Genomic DNA, 22,496 nt, shown 5'->3' with positions numbered 1-22,496 from the left:
GCACAGCCTGGAATGGAAAATACAGCAGTCACTAGTGGGATACTGCTATGACACAATTTCTGAATGCATTGGAATATTTAATTTTGCATGCACCATCGTTATTGTCCACAATATTAAAAAAAAAAAATAGTAAATCTCTATAATTACATCAGCATACAAGATTACCTATTTCATTTGAAGATTTGGTGTTGACTTTTACTCGTGATCTGATTCACATTAAATTTTTAAAATATTTTTTTAAAACAAAGCACAATGAAAAACTTATAAAACTTATTTTAAAAGTTTTAAAAATATATTTTATCAGAATTTTTAAATTCTGTCTGATAAGATATATATTTATATATATATCTAGCTTCTCATATCCACTATACTGCCAAAATAATGAATAAATTAAGTGCCCAATTTTAAATTATTCCAAATATTTCTATGATAATAATATCATGGAATACTCAGATACAGTTAGTCAGTGTGACTGCTCTATCTCAGTCCTGCTATAGTGGCTCAACGAGGTGATACTATACCAGGTGATGTGAGTCACCTCCAATGTAGTAAAGTCTAGTGTCGGGGAGGAAGGGGTTAGATATTCCTCTGATCTTCCATGACAGTTGGAAAAGTCTGGGTTTAAGTCCCATTGATGAATAGAAGAATTTCTAAAGGCTTCTTCAATTGAAGCCGTGGCTAGTCAGTCTCAAGAGAGAGAGAGAGAGAGAGTATAGTTTCCTTATAAGTTATTCCAGGTTTTTCAGCCTGCATAACATGCAATTAGCCTGTGAACGCACACCTATACAGACATGTAACATGGCTTAAGTCTCTAATGTGCCTAAAATCCAAAACCAATCATTCCTCTATGGCATTCCTACTACACCTTAAACCTTGCCTATATTGGTAACATCTGGGTGGTTAACTCTAGCATACTAGGCATAGCATATTTAGACTGTGTATGATATGATATACCCAAGTTAGTGACAGCCCAGCAACACAAAGGTGCAAACCTGCTATTTTTGATCATTAGGTTCTCTGGGTTTTTTTTTTTTTTTTTTTGGGAAGGGGGGGGGATATATATGTATATATAACTATGAAAAATATAAAAATGAAAGAGTAGCATATAAGCTGAACGAAGACTGAGTGAACAAATGTGAAAACCATAACAAAATAAATGCATATACGTTTTTATTTCTTTAAAGTTAGTTTCTTTTTATTTCTTTGGAACTACTATTTTGTGTGTGTGAGAGATTGGCAAGAAAAAATTAAATAAATAAATACTTCCATATAAATTTCATATTTTCATAATAAATTTTTCCACTTTGCTGCCAAACTCTGATCATTTGAAAAATATATCGCTATGGAAAATGTCTTTTCCATAACGATATATTCCCATATGTTTCTAGATCCCAGAAATCGCTTGCCTGGCCAATTAAATTTACCACCACAAGAACTCAATCTTATTCGTACATATTTACTGTAGTTCAAAAGAGAAAATCCCTGCTTGGCTTCAGCTGAACTGACGGCTACTGTTTAGACTGTTTTTAGGGTTTTAGGAAATCTTTCTCTATTACAACAAATTGATAATTGCATTTTGCACTTGCTTTAAAAGTCACTGATATCATTATTTTACATAAATATTGCAATTTCTCTTCCCCTTCCTTCCACGGAGGGAGAATTTTTTTGCATATTCCAGGTTTTAAATTTAATAAATTGAAGAGATCATAAAAAATTATCAGATCAACAGTCTTACCAAAAGCAACAATCTTGATCTGATTATCAGCAGTGGTTCTTCATACGTTAAGAATCTTAAGATAAAAGAACTACTGGATGGCAGTGATCACAGTGTACCGATGTGGGATTTACTTAAAGATGTAACTACGTCGAAGACAAGGAAAAGGGCTTTTGCTTTCTATAGTGGTCTCACAAATTTTTAAATTCTATGCAGTGGGCTCAATGATGATGTTACCAACAGCAAATTCTAAACAGGAAGCATTCAGAGAAATAACTGAAGAACCCACTAGGCTTTTTTTGTACCAACTAAAACACTGGTCAAGGCTTACACTTAAATGGAGGTCAAATGAACCAATGACACTTGTTGTAGAGAAAAAAAAATGCATGGGATGCATATAAATTATCAGGTTATACAGAAGCCTACGGCAGATACAAACTAGTCTTAATCAAATCACAAAGGAAGTTAGGTAAGCTAAGACAGATGAGAAATTTCTGGGAAAGAATGCCAAGAAAAGCAGCAAAGACTTCTTTAATTGTATTAACAGTAGAAGGAAAGGGTTGAGTCACATTGGTTTACTTGATGTCGATGGTTTAACCGATGATGACCCCTGCTCGGGTTTCTGACAAACTTGACTAGATATTTTGCATCTACATTCTTTATTGAGGGGAATGCCAGAAGTTTATCAAACTCTAACAGGGAGCTAAATGATTCTGTAATAACTGAGAGGAAAGTGAAAGAGAAACTGTTAAGATTAAACATAAGAAAGGCACCTGGTGTGGATGGGTTCTATCCAATTATTTCACGAGAGGCAGCAAAGGAGTTAAATAAACCCTTTACTCTAATTATGAGAGCATCTTTGGATTCAGAGGGGGTCCCTATGGACTGAAGATGTGCAAATGTATATCCCCAGTTCAAAGGTGGAACAAAGTGACAAATAATTAGACTCGTTGTGTCTGAGTGAAAATAATGGCATCACTGGTTAAAAGAAGTAATGCAGAGCCATCCAGACAAGAGCAGGTATACTGCAGTCATGGCATAGATTTGTTAAGGGAACAATCTTGCCCGACCAATTTGATTGGATACTATGATGCAGCAAGAAAGGAACTGGGTACAAAAAATAAATTTGATATCATATACTTGGATTTCGTAAAAGCTTTTTATACTGTTGCACACAAAAGACAGTTATACAAATTGGTGCAGTGCTGCACCAAGGGCAAGTTACTGCTATAGATAAAGGGATGGTTGAGAGGGAGAAGACTGGTTATTAATAGACTCTACTCTTCTTGGACAATTGTTATTGGTGGAGTCCCTAAGGAACTAGTGCTGGTCACATTTGTTGTATTTATTAATGACATTGATCAAGGTATATCAGGCTTAATGTCTAAGTATGCAGATGATACAAAAGTTGGCTGCGTGATTAATGACAGTAATCAAGGTATATGACTGCAACAAGATCTAGACAAATTATGTAGATGGGTTGAGAAGTGGCAATTGGAGTTTAATATGCAAGGTACTTCACAAGGGGACAGTAACCCTAGATTGCAGTAACCTCAGGGTAGTGTAAAATGAAAAAGACCTGGGTGAAGTTGTGCAGTCAGATATGAGGTTCTCTAACCAATGCAGACAGACTGCCATGAAAACTCATTGGATCTTGAGTACTGCATACAAGTCTGGAGGCCTCATTTTTGAAAATGATGTAGCTCTGGAATGGGTGCAGAGAAGGGCAATGAGATTGGTGAGGGTAACAAGAGGGTGCTCTTAACAAGAAAGGCTTTGGTTCTGCAAACTGCAGTATCTGGAGAGGCACCTGCTAGGTGAGCTGATTGAAGTGTTTAAAGGCTTTGAATGGATTGAGTAGCCTTAATGCTGATGGCATTCTTCCTTATTCAGACTACATATATGAGGGTGCATAAATTCAAATTGAGGAAGGATAGATGTACTGAAGTTTTCCTTCAGCCAGTAGGTAGTCGACTGTTGGAAGAAACTACCATCTGTTGTTGTAGAAGTGAGTAGTTTGAATAAATTCAAGAACTATATAAGCTATCAGAGGGGATAGACAGGTAATGTGAGAATTGATTTTTCGTTTTGCTGAGGCCGTATAAGCTTGCCTTCTTGCATCATTTTCCACAACTAATGCTATATATTAGAACCATCTACCAAATTATTATAGTGACCTTTCTTTTTAAAAATACAGTCGGACCTCTCTTTAACGAACTTCCACATAGCGAAATGTTTTGATTTACGTATCACGGAAACTATTTCAATGTAACGAAACAGTTTCCGTATCACGAAGAAAATTTCCATATAATGAACTGATTTCGAGAGACCTGGGTACACATTGTTTGCACCTCAGGTAATAAAGGCCTGAGGTGCGAAAGTTATATTTGTTATTACCTAAAGGCAATAAAGCTGATGCTGTAGAAAGCACGAATTAAGAGCTAAAAGGATTAAGAATTAATCCCTTTACTTTTAATAGCTAAAGGCTTCAAATTCCACGAATTAAGAGCTAAAACATTTTGCAATTTAATGGTGCCTGTAAAACCTACAGGAGGAAACTGGCCAACCAGGGCGTGTGATAAGAAAAAGATGGAAGTTTGGAAGAGGCCTTTGCCCAGCAGTGGCTAAAAAGAAGTAAAACCTATACACCTTAAACACTACTATGCCAAGAAGTCCTGCTGGTCAGCTGGCCACAGCCACTGGCAAAGATTAAGGCATATTCCCGACGCAGGCATTGGCCTGGTCAACTGATTTTCTACCGTAAGCACCCTATTAGAGAATTAAAAGAGAGTGATTTTTCTTTATCTAGGAAATTTATCTGTTGTTTCAAAGAAATGCCTTATCCACATTTTCACCTGTGTCTGTTTACATGGTAGGTAAAAGTGGTCCCTAAATCAATTTTTTTTTTAGCTTCTGTGCAAGTAACCTTGCAGTGTCTAAGAGGAAATCCATGAGTGTAATGTGAAAAAATGAAAGTGTTTAATAGTGTATATCGCAGCACTAAAAATCTCTTTAAAATCTGATGTCCTTGCCAGTCAGTAGTGTGTCAACCATTCTGAAAAAACCCTGTTTTGATTTCTAAGACTGTTTGAGGAAACGGGACCCAGTTGGAAGCGTGTGAAATTATGCATTTGGGAAGATATAGATGAAGCAGTTTTTAAGTAAATGAAGTTGATTTGAGACCAAAACATGTCGATATCAGGGCTATTAATACAAGAAAAGGCTATGTATGGAGTATGCATCTTTTCTGGGGCACAAAAAGTTGTGCCCAAAAAAGTTATTTCTGATGAAAGTGGAGTTGCAACCGAAAACAACTACTGTATACCCATTGGAAAGAAACAGTTTTGAAAAAAATTATAGAGGCCTACGAGTCCAAGACATATTCAACATTGATGAAACATGCCTTTTTTTAAAATTGTTTCCCAACAAAATACTACTTTTAAAGGTGATAAATGTTTAGGTGGTAAAAACAGTAAGGAGAGAATTACTCTTGGTTGCAAATATGGCTGGTAATGAGAAACTGAAGCTTTTGGTAATAGGCAAAAGTAAATAACTCCGATGTTTCAAATGAATCAAATCTTTAGAGTTGGACTACAACTACAACAAAAAACCTTGAATGACAAGAGAAATTTTTGAGCAGTGAATTTTAAATTTCGATAGAATGATGAAAGAAAACAGAAAAATCGCTTTGTCAACAACTGCCCATCTTCACTCTGTAATTTCGAAACTTACAAGTGTGAATCTTGTTTTCTTCCCTCCGAATACCTCATCTAAACTGCAGCTAATGGACCAAGGCATTATCAAGAATATGAAAATGCACTACTGAAGGCACATACTGAAAAAAATTATACTGAGAATAGAAACCAACCAACCTATAGATTTGCATATCAGAGTTGGCGAAAGTGTGGAGTCAAGATGTGATGGAAACAGTGATTAAGAATTGTTTTGTAAAAGCAGGTTTGCTAAAACGCTAATTAACAGCGAAGAGAGGGTTGAACTACTACAAGACATTGAGCAATCTTGGGAAGAGTTCCAAACTGGTTGGTTTGGACTTTTTATTGAAAAAAAAAGTTGCAAGTTTATCATTGCTTCACACTATTATCATGAGAGATTTATAATATGGTATTAATATATGTGTAAACTTTTAACACACATTTAGAACTGCCATGCAATCTCGTGGTGAACAGTCTAACACTGACAAATCATTGCATTATGAGAAGTTTAAACTAGTATAGTTACTATATTCTTGTTGATGCTGACTAAACAGAAAATGTAGCTTACATATGCAAACTATTCTATTACTTAAGAAAATTTTCCAGTTACATATTCTGTTTCTTTCAGCACCAACAAGAATAATATTGTGTGTGTTTCATTTCAAACTTTTACAAAAGGGCTATTATATATTATAGTCTAGTATTGATAAATATTCACTTTTTACAATTAATTTGTTTAGTGAGGATAGATAATTTAATAAAAATCATTGTTAAACTAACAACGTGGTTAATATTTATGTGTAAGCAAACAATCTTCAGCAATTTGAAAAAGCACCACTTTCAAAGATGACATTGTTGACAACCACCTGACAGCAACGGCAAAGTAAAGCTTAAAAGTTTGGTTAGTGCAACTTTGTACAGATTTTATTTACAAAATGCAAACATGTCAAATTTGGTTATAAGATGGTCATTAATATTATGGAGCAATTTCTCGTGTGAGGTGTTAACTTAGCTCTAAATGCAGCTTACCTGAAGTGAATTTTGAACTCAAACTTTAAAATGTCTTACAAAGAAATAGAAAAACAAAAAAAAAAAAAAATAAATAAATAATAATAATACTTATGCAACAGTTGCAATTTGTTCAGCATATTCTTGGACAAACTCCCCTGTCATCTATTTGGCAGTTCATTGAAACTTAATGTGTATAATATTCGATTTTTGTAAACTAATAGCTGTTTTTAACTCATTTTTTTATGCTGATTTCAGATGTGTTTTTTTTTTTTTCCCCTATCACATACTGTTTTTTCACAAATCACTTAAAGTTTATGTCATGAGTTGTATTACTGACCGCACATTAAGCAAGCAGTAAATGCTGGGAATTTGTAAATTAAATCTTCACATGCTGGCAACATTGCCTTCAGTCATTTATTTCTTGACAGCCCCACGCAGCGATGTTTATCAGTGTGAACTCAGTTTATTTTTGAGGTTATTGTGTGGAAATTGTGCTGAAAGGTGTGTAGAATGTCTTTGAGCAAGTATTTGAATGATCCGAAGTTATTTTGTTATATTTGTGAAAGTTATGTAGTCAAAGAAAAACAAGATATTACAGAATTTGTAAAAATGTGTATTGTTTATTTTGGAGTGAAACTCAGTAACCAAGATAAACAATGATCCACATATAGTTTGCTGAACTTGTGGAAAACTGGTAAAAAGAAGGCTATGCCATTTGCAATTACCATGGTTTGGTAGGAGCCTAAAAACCACTGTGATGGCTGTTACCTTTTGCTTAATTAATGTAGAGGGATACAAAGCAAAAAGGGCATTGTGTATCCTAATATTTCATCTGCCATTAGACCAGTCCCACATGGAGATAACCTGCCGATTCCGTGCCCTCTACTTATACTGGAGAGTGTAGCACTGGAGAATGCTGAAAGTGAAGCTTCTGAAGATGAAACTGAAGTCTTCACACCTGGAGACACTGAGTCCAGCCCTCAACTGCTTTCACAGCATGAACTCAATGATCTGGTAAGAGATTTAAATTTACCAAAGGAATCTGCAGAATCGCTTGGTTCTAGACCTAAGTCAAAAAATCTAGCACATGCAACATTTTTCTCATGGTACAGACACAGAGAATGAGAACTAGTCCCCTACTTTTCTGAAGATGATTCTATGGTTTTTGCAGTAATATAAAAGACTTAATGAACTTATTTAGGAATTAGTTACAATCCTACAAAGTGGAGACTTTTTAATGACTCTTCAAAGAGGAGTTGCAAAGGTGTGTTGCTCCACAATGGAAATAAATATGGGTCAATTCCACATTTAGCTCACTCTGTGCATTGAAAGAAACATACGCCGACCGGGCTAGCTGGCTGGGTAAAGTGCCTGCCTGGCAACCCAAAGGTCGCGGGTTCGAATCCCGCCTCAGACTTGGATCAAAGTATGCAAAAAAAACCTTGGGAGGTGCATTATGGCCACAGAAGTCGATGCATCAACTACAAAAAAAAAAAAAAAAAAAAAAAGAAAGAAAGAAAGAAACATACAAGAACTTTAAGAAGTTGTTGACAAATATTAAGTATATGGTTAGTTGGTTTGTGCTGATGTTAAAGTGATAAGCATGCTAATTGGACAGCAATCTGGCTACACAAAAGCAACTTGTTTTTGTGTGAGTGGGACAGTTGGGCAAGGAGTAAGCACTGGGATGTCAAAGTCTGGCCAAAGTGAAGCAAAGTGGATCAGTGGCACACAAATTATTTCACTCGCGACCCCCTGTATTAAATATAAAATTAACGTGACCACTCCTACCTTGAGGTAGGATGATCCAATTTTTAGAGAAGAAAAAGGGCATTTTATAAATTATGTAGTAGAAAATTTTGAGTACTGAGAAAGGAATAAAAAAATTGTTTCCTTTTTAATTTATACATTATTGTTTAATATTTTAATTATTTTAATATTTTTGCTGTATTCAATATACAGCAAAAATAAATCTAATTCTTATTCTTCAATTAAGATTACAAAACAATAAAAAATGAACAATCACAAAACAAAACAATTAATGAGAAGGACGAGCCTGGAATGCTGTTTTGTTTTTATAGCTGTTAATTTTGAGAAACCAACCTCACATAAATATGTAGACCCGAAAGGTAGCAAAGTTTGTATCACCAATTTCGATAATTCTGGATCCTTGTCTCGAAGAGAATGCCAAAAAATTTCCCAAGTAGTCTTGAAAAGAGCACGTAATGCTTCATCAGATGATAAGATCTTCCTTTTGCTGAATGGTAATTCAGCAAATAAATAATTTTGGGACAATAAGAACTATCAAAAGCAAAGGGATTACAAATCCAATACAACTTTTTTTCTGGAGATACATTAAATCATTTGGAAAAATTCTTAATTAACATTGTTAGGTGGGGTGGGTGGCAATGATATCCCTAAATTGTAAAATGTCAATATAATAACAAAATCAGAAAAGCATGGGAACATTTCAGTATTATTACGCTCAAATTTTGTTTCCCAAAGATTAAGCTTCCCTTTGAAAGTTTCTATTTTATCACAGAGTATTAATATATTTGTTCCCTGTCCTTGAGGACTTAAATTTAAATCATTAAGTTTTTCAAATATATCAGCAAGGGAACTAAGTTTTCCAAGCCATTTTTGATTTGTAAACAATTGAGAAAGATTCTGATTTTTATCCGATAAAAACAATAAAACTTCATGTTTGAGGTCAAAAAGACGTTGCAACACTTTACCACTGGATAACCAACCCAATTTCATATATAAAAGCATTTCATCCCATTTCATTACAAAGCATCATGAAAAGTCTGCTGTTTTAGCTTCTACTTTTTAATAAAGTTCATCACACTTATAGCATCTTTCAAAACTTCGTGCAAATCAGTTTGCATTTCCTTTGCTACTAATGCTTCCCTATGTACTGTATAATGCAATGATTTAAAACTATATTTGGAGCAATTTCCTTTAGTTTGCCTTTTAAACCTTTATTTTATCCTGTTAATGCAGCCGCACCATCAGTACAAATTGCAAAGCAGCTGTTCCACTTTAGGCAATATTTGTTTGAAAGAAAATATTTATAACATCAAAAATCTTCTCACCTGTCATTCTTCCTTCCAAAGCTTTGCAAAATAGAAAATTCTCAAAAATATCTCCCTCATAGCAATATCTCACATATACAATAAGTTGAGCAAGGTTTCGAATATCTGTAAATTCATCTAACTGTATTGCAAAAATTGGACTTTCTCTCAATTGATTTAATAAATTGGATTTTATGTTGTTTACTATAACTGTCTCTAGATAGAGGAATTTCTTCATGAAACATGAAAACAGTGTTTCTTCATGAAAGATTTCAGACTGTGTAAGGCACCGTCAGCGTGTCTTTTGAACAAGGATTTAGTTTTTTTTAATTAAAATAAGTGTCTTTTTAATTTAATAGGCTTCATGCTTTTGTTAGCCAGTTTTTCGTAACATATTACGCACCCAGGACGTTGCTCATAATCAATAACACCGTAAGTAAAGCCATACTGCATAAATTCTTCTTGATATTTTCTACTCTTTTTCATTATTTTTGATTAGGAATATTGGTTGTTGCACTACACTTGAAATAATGTTAGTGTCCAAATTTTCACATGATACATTTCTTACCCTTTCAGCTTCTGGTGTATTTGTAGCAACATTATTTTTGTCACTCCTCGACCGTTTTGTTCTGATCACCCAATTGTCCATGGTAAAATATAATAAAAATGTATAATTTTTTTTTCTTCTTAACAACAACGATAATATAAAAAGTAGCGAAAGAATGAAAAACACATCCAAGTTGATGTGAAAGCACCGAATTACAAAGCAGAATAAAGCGTGCTTGCAACAGACTTGCTATTTACTGTCACAGCATATTTGCACCTCTGGCCTTTAGGCAATTTCAGAAAGCACAAATTAAGAGCTAGAGGGATTACGGTTCAACAATTGAGTAGTACTGAGAAGTATTAATACATACTAAGAAGTCGCACTCGTCAAACTGCTTTCTGTGTGTCCACAGCCAATGAGCAAATTAAGCCGTATTATCCACAAAGGCAATAAGAAAGCCACCTGCATCACAAGCGAAACCACCCTAAAAAATAGTGGCAATGGAGTTCATTCGTATCTCAGACTTTGTTCGAGTAATAAGGTCTCTACACCGATAGTACTGAAAAAGTAATTTTAACAACAGGTTTTTTGGCTTTCATGTACACTTCCATGAACCACTGGAAGGAGGACAGTTTTGGATACACCCCAAAATGAAACAGTTTGTGAAAGTTTTACCTCAGGAAGGTCCCTGCTTCAACAACCTTTGTACTAAATTCCCATCAATTGTCCATGAGAAGCTAACACAAGGTATTTTTGTTAAATCTCAAATTTGCAAACTGATGAGGGATTGAGATTGAGGGAACTATGAATAAAAGAAAAAAAACAGGCATGGATTAGCTTCATGTCTGTTGTTGATAACTTCTTAGGGATCAACAAGAATCCAGACTAAAATAAATATGTTGGAAAACTTCAAGAAACTGGGCTGTAACACTAGTGTCAAGGTACATTTTTTTAAACTCCCACATAACTACTTCCCAGAAAATTTAAGAAGTGTTAGTGAACAGGGTAAGAGGTTTCACCAAGACATTAAAGACATGGAGATGAGGTACCAGGGGAGGTATGTGATGGCTGACTACTGCTGAAGAGGGACTGTAAAGTAGAAGGATCTGCAAGAAAATCAAAGAAACAAAAATTTGACCCATCGTAGATCAGTTTTTAAAATGAGAGGCGAGTGTTTAGTGGACTTTTTTTTTTTTTTATGACACTGCCCTTTTTAATAGTGTTTTCAACATGTATTTAAATATAAAAGTTTGGTAAAAGTAGCATTTTATAATAATTTCAGAGCACAAATTCTGCCAAAGTTAATAAAAATTTGTAAAAAATCAAAATTTCTTTTGTGATTTTTGAAATCAGCATTAAAAAATTACTCAGAAACACCCTTTTCTGAGAAAATACCAGTGAATTTTTTTTTTAAAATGCAGGTTGTGTAATTTACTGAATAGATATAATAAAAGATTATTTTGTTTATTGTTGCAGGTGCAGCAACATGATTAAGGACAACAGGGTGGCAATATACAGATATGTTTTCATAGGAGAATCCAGGTATGACTAATAGGGCTTGAGCCCTTGATCGCGTCAAGTCCAAGGGCCCCAAATATTTGTAATTTTTTTTTTTTGTTTTAGGGTATTATTATTAATTTGTAAAATTTTTTTATTTATTATTTACAGTACATATTGACACTCTTGATGCTCAGATTTTTAAATGATTAAGTTACTACAACCTTGAAGCAGTTTTTCAACCAAAATCCTCTACAAATCCAAAATTTCCACGATTAGAATGTTAGTGGTAGTGGATACTGCATTTGCTCTGACACGACCCTGGTAGAACCAAGCTCCCACCTTTCAGTCTAACAACGTATGAACAATGTTCTAAAATATTATGTATCGACACTGTATTTCTAACTTTACTAATAATAACAAATGGAATATTAGTGAGAGAGGATTTAATTGCTCCTCTTAACTGACCGATTATATTATTCAGGAAGTGACCACATAGATTTAACTGATTGTGCCATGCACATTATACTAATATCTAAGAGGGCCCCACTAAGAATGCCAGCCCTGGGTCCACAAGAACCTAGATCTGTCATTGTATGTTTTGATTAGTTTATTCCTTGAAGATTGAAAATGTTACTTTAGAAAAGATTTGTATAATATTTAGATCATTTTTATTTTGTTGTTTTTTTTTTTCTCTCAAAAAAGTTTTCTGTAAGTATCATAATTTTAATTTCTCCCCAAACAGAAATGTTTGAGTGCAACTTTGGATCAAAGAGTTCACACAGCCCAGGATTTCTTATCAGCAGGTTCTGCTGAAAGCCCTACATCTCAGCTCCACAAAGAATGACTGCACTCAGACAAAATTCGACAAATACAAGACTTGAATATCAGCACCATCAGTGATTTTAGATTCCCAAATGGCAGCAGTCCAAAATTTCAACATTATAATGTGGGTTACAATTCACGTGCTGCTCACATCAATAATGTTATGAAATAGCAGAGCATGCAAAATTTGCCTGACGAATAGCCCCCTCTTGTCCAACAAGATAGGGATCCCACATTGAAGGATAGAACCTTTCTTCATAAATGAGATTTGGGATGCCTTATATATGTTTGTCCAGTTGTTTGATCACTCTTTATATAGGCAGATTGAAGGTATGGCCATGAGTGCCCCAGTTAGTGTTCCTATAGCTACTATTACCATGGAAGCTTTCGGAGTAAGACATTTTTGAATCTGCTGGTTCTAATTAAGCTCTGACAAAGATATATATACATGTGTTCATAGTCATTACTTGTGGGTCAGTGGTAGTGTTTCTCTAATATCTCAATTCCTTGTCTTCTTACATTTCCTTCACTGTGGAGCTAGATAGATCGTACTCTTTGGATTTTAGATGTCTTGGTTTGATGTGTGGGTTCCTGGTTGGTGACTTCGGTGTACAAAATTTGACCAATGTGCCATGGGCAATTCACTAATTATAAGTAGCACATGCCTCAGGACACCTACATAGTACAGCAAGAACATTATTTAGTTGGGCATGGTCTCATTGTGCCACTGACAGAGATACTAAGATTTCCAAATTGTGGATACCCCCCTCATGAATGTTTTGGATAGATTTCAACTACATAATTATAGGTCTGTTTCCCATTCTGATCACAACACAGTTTATTATCACTGCTTATATTCCCAATATCCAGGTGTATCTACACATGTTGCTAGGGTGTTACGTCACTACCATATTGTTTGTGTTCAGTTCCCTAGCAGGAAGTTTCATCCATTCAGTGGTTTCTGGAGTTAAATCAATCATTCCCTTGGTGCAATGAGCAAATTCAGTTTATTGGATTACAAGCCCAGATTGTGGGGTTTATTACATTGGTAAGTCCAAGCAGAGACTTTTGTGATTGTATTTCAGAGCATGAGAGGGCTATTCATCAGGCCAATTTTGCCCACTCTGCTACTGCAAAACATTACTGATGTGAGCAGCACATGAAATGCAGTCCACGTTATAACGTTGAAATTTTGGGCTGTGCACATGGTGCTCATCGTCGTTTCTGGTTAGAAGCACTCCATATAGCTGTGGCAGGTTCCAGCATTAATCACAATTGTGGAACCCACAAATAGAAGCTGTCATTTTGCTCCAAGATGAAAAATGGTGAGCTAATAACATGGTAAACATGCATCATCCTACTTCTGCAGCACCTGTCAGCAAATGTTTGTTTTTTTATCTTCCTTTGATTTTGAATTACCTCTCACCCTCTCTCCCTTCCTTTTTCACTGTCCACAATCAGCACTAGTTTGGTTTAGCGCATGCATGTATTTACACCTCTGCAAGGTTTAATGATGTGTATCATACTTTCTGTCTAAGTTGATAGATGGACATATCACTCTAAATGCTACTTGGAGACCTATATATATTTGTTTTAATACTCAGCCTTTATATTTTTATCACTTTTAGTATATTTACTTTTGGTATTTGTTTGTATAAAAAAAAAGGTAAAGTGCAGCCATTATCAACCCACTGCAGGATGGAAGCCTCCTCAACAATTCATGCTGAGGGAAATGGACCATAATCTGCAACGCTGGTCCAGCGCTGGTTGGCAGATTGACCGTATTCAGCAGTCAGGGGCTTGAACCCCGGTCTACTCAAAGAGCGTGTGCTACTGCACTCCGGCTCCTGACCATGCGGCTATGGAGTATACAGTATTTTAACTCTTTGCAACATATTTTTATTTTCACATTATTTTTTTAATAGTTTTATTTTAACGTTTTGTTGGTTGTAGCAATATTTATTTCCAGTACACCTGTGGATTTGCCTGATACTATATGCTGCATTTGTATCAATTGCATCTTTCTGGTGTGCACTTTTGTATTGTATACATTTGTATATTTTTTTACAGACACTGTTTCCTGGGTTTAAGATTTGTCTCTTGAAAACAAGCATACTGGTGAATTTCACAAGGATGTCAAAGTATAGCATGAATATCGCTATGGTAGCCTCTTCAATTATATTATATGGAGGAACCTGTTTATGTTATATGTTTTTATATATTTCTAGCCACATTAAGCTTTAATGCCAGTATATGCAAGGTTCTGCAACTGAGTTAGAGTTACCCCACATTAAATTTAGCAACTAGTGTGTGTGTGTGTGTGTGTGTGTGTGTGTGTGTGGTGGAGAGGGGGAAGAGGATAGAACACTTCATTAAAAGGACCTTTTGAATTGCAAAACAAAATCTAACATGAAGTTCTTCAACAACAGTGTGGCTGCAAGGACAAAGAGCACGGATTATCGTTAATGATATACAAGAATTCTACCAGTATATTAGCATTAACAGAGGCATATGATGCAAGAAAGCAAGCTTATACAGCATCAATCAAAAAAAAAAAAAAAAAAAAACCCTTCCCATTTCACCCACCTGGCCACTCCAAATGTTTGCTAGTTCAGCCTTAAATTTATTTAAGCTATCAACTTGCAAAACAACTGACAGAAGTCTGTTCCAGCAATCAACTACCCACTGGCTAAAGGCAAACTTCTGCACATCTATTCTGCAACTGTCTTTCCTCAATGTGAATCTGTGGCCCCTCAGGTTCATAATCTGAGCACACAGAAGAATCCCATCAGCATTGAGGCTGCTCAAACCATTCAAGGCCTTATACACCTCAATCAGATCAACTTGCAGGTGCCTAGTCACCAGATGCTGCAACTTGCAGAACTTAAGACATAATTATAAATAAAATATATAAACACAATTATTACTTCACTATACAAATAAATGGTTAGACCCAGTCTTGAATACTGTACACAGGTCTGGAGGTCTCATTTCGGGCAAAGAGATACTCACACAGGAAATCTCCACTTCCGTAAGCTTCAAAGTTTGTAAACTGGATAAATGGCATAGTAACTGATTTAAGTGTTGGAGACAATTAAAAAATTAGTTCAATTTAATGCCAGAAGCTTTTCTTTTTTTTTTTTTAAGGTGATGCAACAAGACAACAACAACACACATTTAAATTAGTCTTTAGTCGAAGTAGTTAACTAATGAAACAAGTTACCACTTAGCCTTTGTAGAGACAGTGCAAATGTAGCTGTAAAGAAGGATTAGACAATTTGAAAGCAGCAGATAAAAAATATAAAATTTTGGTGAAGAAATTTTAATTCTCATTTTTATATTATTGTTAATTAATTTTTAAAGCAGTTGCTACATAAACCTTGCATTTTAATAATAAGACTTGGGGCACAAATCCTGGGTGCTAGGTCACCATGGCACCAGAAATTCTTAAAATAGTACTTTTTTCCCTACCTTTACATTAGAAAAACATTTTGAAATTCTGGCCTTAACTGATGTATTAGTATTAGTAATGGCCGCACGGTGGAAGAAAGCCTATGGATTATGCTGCACCAGCCAAAAAAAAAAAAAACAAAAAAATCCGAAACCCGAATAAAACAATGATATAAAAAAAAATAAATAATAATAATAATTAATAAAAGAAAAGGAAATTAAACCTATCATCCTATGCGCTTCCCTCACCAAAAGGTACTATCCAGATGACCTTTGAATTTCCCCAAACTGTCAGCCTCTACCACCCATGTAGGCAACTTTTTCCAGTAATTTATAACTCGCTGGCTAAAATAAAACTTCCTGCAGTACAACTAAACATTTCCCCCCGTAATTTGAATTTATGTCCCCTAGTTCTAGCATCATTTATAATCTTGAAAATTTTGTCCTCATTCATTTTACTGATGCCTCTCAGAGCCTTAAACACCTCAATCAAATCTCCTCTAAGGTGTCTAGTTTCAAACTCTGCAATCCACATATTCGAAGTCTTTCTTCATAAGGATGCCATTTTTCCGATCTCACCAGGGGAGTTACCCGTCTTTGCACCCTTTCAAGAAGCTCGATGTCTTTCTTTAAGTGCGGTCCCATACTTGAACACAGTATTCCAAGTGTGGTCTAACAAAAGCCTTATATAATGGGATTATCACGTCCCTATCTCTACCTGCAAAAGTTCGATAGATCATCGATAGGACACCATGGGCCTTCCTTGCAACCTGTTTACAATGCTCAGAGAATTTCATGTCTGACTGTATCGTAACACCCAAGTCCCTTTCCTCCAGTACTGGGTTTAGTTGAACTCCACCAAGTGAATAAGTTATTTTGGGATTACTGTTTCCCAGGTGTAATACCTTATACCTTGTTGGATTAAAGCATAGTTGCCATTTTTCTGACCATTCCTGAAGTCTATCTAGGTCTCTCTGAAGAAGCTCAGCTTGACAGTGATCATTAACTACTCTACCAATTTTAACATCATCTGCAAATTTAGACATCACACCCTCTATCCCTTCATCGATGTCGTTTATGAAAATTAAAAATAACAGTGGTCCTAATACTGATCCTTGGGGAACCCCACTTCTTACATCAACCCAATCTGAGGAATAGCCATTTATCACAACCCTCTGCCTCCTGCCATCCTGCTATCCATCTAAGGATTTTCCCAGTGATTCCAACCTGTTCCAGCTTATAAAGCAACCGCTCATGTGGGACTGAGTCAAAAGCTTTGCTGAAATCTAAATAAACAATATCGAAATTATTCCCTAAATCCAGCTCGTGAGTGACCCTTTCAAAATAGCGAACCAGATTTATTAAACATGATTTTCCCTTTACAAAACCATGCTGAGTATTCTTGAGAATTTCAATTCGATCCAAATGATCCTGAATTCCACCCTTGATCATTGCCTCCATGATTTTTCCTTACCACTGAAGTCAGACTGACAAGTCAATAATTTCCCACTTTTCCAATCCAAGGGAATCTCCCCCAGAGTCTAGTGATGCTTGCATAATTAGCCTCAATGGTTCAATGCACTCACTTGCCACCTCCCTTAAGATTATAGGGTATATGCCATCAACCCCAGGAACCTTACTAGCCTGTAGGCTCGAAAGTTTTTTTGTTAAATAATCTTGCAAAATTTCAATATCATTAATTACATATTTTTCAACTTTGCTCCCACAATTTCCCATTGCCACAAAAGGTTTTTCATTTGTAAATATCGATGCAAAATAACTGTTGAGTTCATCTGCAACGGCAGATAAACTCAATATGTCAGACCTTTTCTGTGGCTCTATTAGATCATCTTGTAGCTGTTATAGGCTTCAGTACTTTTTATTGCTCTGTAACCTTTCCATGCCACCTTTTTCTGCTCAAGTAATGTGGCAACTTCATTATTCATCCAACTTGGAACCCTCCTCGTAGAGTATTTATTTATTATTATTTTTTTTATGTATTGTTACAAATCTAACAATGAACTGCTTACCATTATGGCAACATTTAATCATCAGCATTACTCCATTACAACAGATCTTATTGGCTGATGGGCTGTCACATAATAAAAGATAAGAATTTTGTAACCAACAAGATCTAGCTTAATGGAATGGTAACCCACACACCAATGCTTTTATATCAGTCTTTCAGAAGACTATGGTGTATTCATCAATCACTTGAAGCGGTCAGAGTTAAAATCTTGTCAGACTTGAATTCTTAAGGCCTCTTCAGTAGCAGCTATAGCTCAGCACGCAAGCACAGAGAGAGAGAGAGAGTTGAGTTTTCATGGACTTAAAACTTCCACATTTGGAAGTTTTCAGTCCATGTGCCTAATTTATGCAGGTAATTTAGCCTGCACATTATGCAAATCAGCCAGTGAATCTAAACATAAAGATCACATCTAATACTATACTATAAATAAAGTAATCATAGTTCTACCAAGAAAACTTTCATTAGTATTAGTAATGGCAAAATGAGGCAAGGAAGTGAGCTTATACAGATAGCTGATGCGGTATTTAAAAAAATAAAAAAAACTACCCACTTCATTTACCCGTCCTTTCTAATAACTTGCCCAGTCCTTTAAATTTATGCAAACTACCCACTTCCACAACAACACATTAAAGCTTGTTCTAATAATCAGTTACTGTTCTGATTGAAAGCAAATTCTTTCGCATCTATCCTGCAACTAATACTTTACAATTTAAATTTGTCTCCTTATGTGTTGTCCAAGAAAGAGTAAGCAAGCCTTTGACATTTAGTTTACTCAACCTATTTAAAGCTTTAAACATTTCAAACAAGTCTACTCACAAATGCCCCTAGTTTCCAGACATTGCAATTCACAGAATCCAATTTTTTCCTGGTAAAAATGCCTTTCTGTGACCGTGACTAATCTTACTGCTCTTCTTTGAACCCATTCCGACAGGTCTACATTCTGCCTAAAATGAGGCTTCCAGTACTCAAGCTGCTGCTGTCTTAGTAGCCTGTCTCAACTGCTCAAATATTCTAGCATCAAGCTGTACATTATGCCCATGTCAGTTGTTCATTCTCCATTACCTTTACTGTAATACCCAATTAGCGTCATTCTGCATTTACTGCTACCCCAAATGTGGTAGCTTATCACTCAGCTGCCACTTTTCAGTCCATGTGCCTAATTTATGTAGGTCTTGTAGTAGCATGCCCTTATTACTGTCATTAACTACCCTTTTCCTCTGTTTTGCAATCACCAAGCATATTAGTAAACTTGATGATTTCATTAGTATACTTAATGAACACTGAAAACTATGGGAACCCAACTTGAACCACTATAATAACATATGGATATACTTGTCTATTATTTAATTGTTGAACTAATTAAACTATAATTTTCATATTATTCTGCAGCTGGTATTGAAAAGAGAATTTCTGGACAATATAGACTCATGTATCATTGTAAAATCCTCTGAACTAATAAAATAAGAACTATACAAGGATGCTCACCTTTATCTCCGAATTTTATCTTTTAACTCAACTTTTGACATCAGTATATCAATGCTTTTATGGTTATCTTCTCATTTATTTTGCCTTCTATTGTGTATCTCCAAAATTGGAAACCTACTGCCTCTTATCACATTGGGGAATGGTTTTAGACTGGCAGATTATACCCCCCCCACCAACTTAAAAACTAGACATACATATTGATTGAATGATACTACAGTATTGTACGATAAAATACATTAAATCGTTTGTCGTCGACTACAAATTGACTGTATAAAAATATACAAAAAAGTATTTTTTTTTACGAAAATGGAAGTTTGATAAGGTTTTTCATATTTACATAAATAGTTATTTTAAAATGAACACCGACCTTTTCATGAAAACTTTTTTCAATACAGATTTTATTTCATGATATTTCTATTCCATTCTCTAAGACAGCAACTTTTAAACGCTATATAGTAACTGGCCAAGCTACACAAAGGCCATAACTGATGGCAAATAAGTAAACGTGGACATTCACTGGATAGGACTTATAAATAGCAAGAAATACATGCGTTTCATGGAGCTACATGAAAATCCTTTATTCCATACGTAACCTTTTTAAAAAATACAGAAAATAATAATCTTACCATTCAGGACTGGGTGAATACCGATTGAATTTATAATATCGATTCCTCCATTTTTCTGTTCAAATCCAAAGACAACTCTAGACATTTTGCGCTTTTTAAAATTCACTAAGCCTAAGCGGGTACATACACGGGGTGCTCTACGTAACCCAAACAGCCTTGAAACCAGACTTCACACAAACAAATTGTCATGCCAAACGAATCACACAGAAATGTCACACTTAGGGCCACGTAACACCCGTTCTGTTGCTCCCTCTTTGAACCAAATAAAAATTTGACATTCCTTCGGATAATCCAAAATTTTAATTTTAAATGTCGCTTCGAATATTTGCAGAAACATACACATCTTTAGTTTTATTTTTGCTTAACAAATTTTACTTACCAGTTATCCCATAAAAATATAGTTTTCTAAAAGAAAACATTGGCTTGTAAAACGAAATAAAAAGAAACATAGTTTTCGATCTACTAGAAACATGAATTGTAAAAATCGAAATTGTAGTATAAATGCTATTTAACAAATTTAGTGACACCTAGCAGTTAGTACATCCAGCTCACACAAATCATAATCATAAATGCAAGTTGAGATAATAATCGAACGAATGACGAAATCGCTGCATTTTGCTTGTGAAAAAAAAAAAATCGTCCTTCTACTTAAGTTCGGACAGAGTGACGTCACATATGATAGGAGCAGCAGCTATCGCAGAAGGAGCAACCAAATTACAGTTCACTACTTTCAGCTGATTTTATTTTAGCCTCTCCTTATGGGTATCACAAAAGTGATCACTAAACATGGCATATTGATAAACCAATAAAATTAAATCTACAAAACATTTATTGTAATAATCACATTGTTGGCTACAAATATTTGACTCAATAATCATTACTAGCATAAATAAATGTCGATTCAAATTGATTTCCCAAATCAAACATAATTTTAAAAAAAAATGGTAAAATAAATACCTTTCTGTGTTACGCCATATCTGTGAAAAATTTATTGTAATACGTGGTTGCTAATATACGTTTGTATTATAGTAACAAATGATAAACCTATACAAATTATTTAAACGACTAATTATATAAAATAATTAGTAACCGGTGGTCCGTTTACGAGTTTAAAAAAAGCGTGAGAAATGAATAGGTTAGCCTAAGAAATATTTTTGTTATTATTTCTTTAATTAAATTAACGAAAACTGTTTATTTTTATTTTCATATTGTACTAATTGTACAATACTGATGCAATAGCTCACATGACAAAAATCAAAACTTTACTTTAGTTAAAACAGCATGAGAAACCGTAGAATAAATAAAACAGAAAGTTTCCTTTCTTCTTCTTCTTCTTCCCCCTCCCCATCTTTTCATGCTGAAATATACCAAGATCTCTTCGTGGTTTCTTTTGGAATTATCGGTGATAACAGCACAGATAAATTATCCTGTTTAAAATCCCCGGGGGTTCACATCTGGTGAGTATGGACTTGGCACACCCAGGGTCCCGAGCTGGATATCATCATTCTTCTCTTTCTTGGTGAATCCCTTCTACTTTTGACTCTCTCTCTCTCAGGGTAACTCAGGAATTTTTTTTTTTTTTTTTTTTTCCTGGTGCAGCATAAGCCTCAGGCTTCCTTGCACCATATGGCTATTAATAATAATAATAATAATAATAATAATAATAATAATAATAATAAAACAATGCAAAAGCATAACATGCTAGAATCTTAGGAGACAATTCGGACCCTGGATCATTTCTTCCTAAGATAAGAAAAATTTTCACTTCCATCCATCACATTTGCAACAGCCAATATACTAGCACACATAATAAGCAGCGTTCTTTTTTTGTAAGGGCATATGTATTTGACCTTGCAGTATATACCAGTAAAATCACTAGTACAAAATGTTATTAAATTTCTTATTCTGAATGTTGTGACATTCAAAATAATTCCCGGGGAAAATTGTAACAAGTAATTACACATGGTAAGCTAGGTTGGTTGCCTTAGGCGCATCAGAAACTTAGACAATATTGTGACATATATAAGATGTCTGTAATTTATGTGTGTTCTATAATCGATTTGCTGGACGGAAAACCCGAGTTTTCGGGGTTAAAAACCATGCTACCCTCTCCTGAGACCAACTGATTCAGCCAGTTGTGAATAAACCCCGTTAATGTTCGCGTCAGTGACGGGATTCGAACTCATGTCTTTTCCACCCGGTATAAGAAGGACGGTGATTATATCAATTGTGCTACTCACGAGGACGATGCTAGATAAATAAGTAAATGTTAGCATATTGGGAGTATTAGAAAAATGGCACCATTATGATAAACTGGTGGAGAATATGAATATGGTTAAGTTGTTGTTGTTGTTGCTGGATTTTTAGGAGCATCACCGACTAAAGCCATGTTGCTCCATGTATATTGTCTGTAAATTGCATGTGTTTTGAGGTCGATTTTCTGTTTTCTGGATGAAGAACCATGCTGGCCTCGCCTGAGACCGACTAACTCAGCTGCGTTATGAAAAAGATCATAAAAGATCCTC

The 22,496-nt window shown here is 35.1% G+C and overlaps 1 protein-coding gene across 1 annotated transcript in view; it reads right to left on the bottom strand.

Moving 5' to 3' along the window:
• LOC150075913 (guanylate kinase) overlaps positions 1-20,194 on the bottom strand; it is a 100,991-nt gene extending 80,797 nt beyond the window's left edge. The window contains exon 1 of the mRNA XM_090387980.1: positions 19,972-20,194. Coding sequence (XP_090244106.1) covers positions 19,972-20,056 — 85 coding nt within the window. The 5' untranslated portion in view covers positions 20,057-20,194. The remainder of the gene's footprint in view (positions 1-19,971) is intronic.
• Positions 20,195-22,496: the final 2,302 nt, after the last annotated feature.

Source organism: Mastigoproctus giganteus, chromosome 13 (genome assembly GCF_048544385.1).
Source record: "Mastigoproctus giganteus isolate SK-2022 chromosome 13, ASM4854438v1, whole genome shotgun sequence".
In the NCBI taxonomy this organism is placed as follows: Eukaryota; Metazoa; Arthropoda; class Arachnida; order Uropygi; family Thelyphonidae; genus Mastigoproctus; species Mastigoproctus giganteus.
Note: the sequence above shows the minus strand (reverse complement) of the source record. Positions and strands in the feature narration are given on the sequence as shown.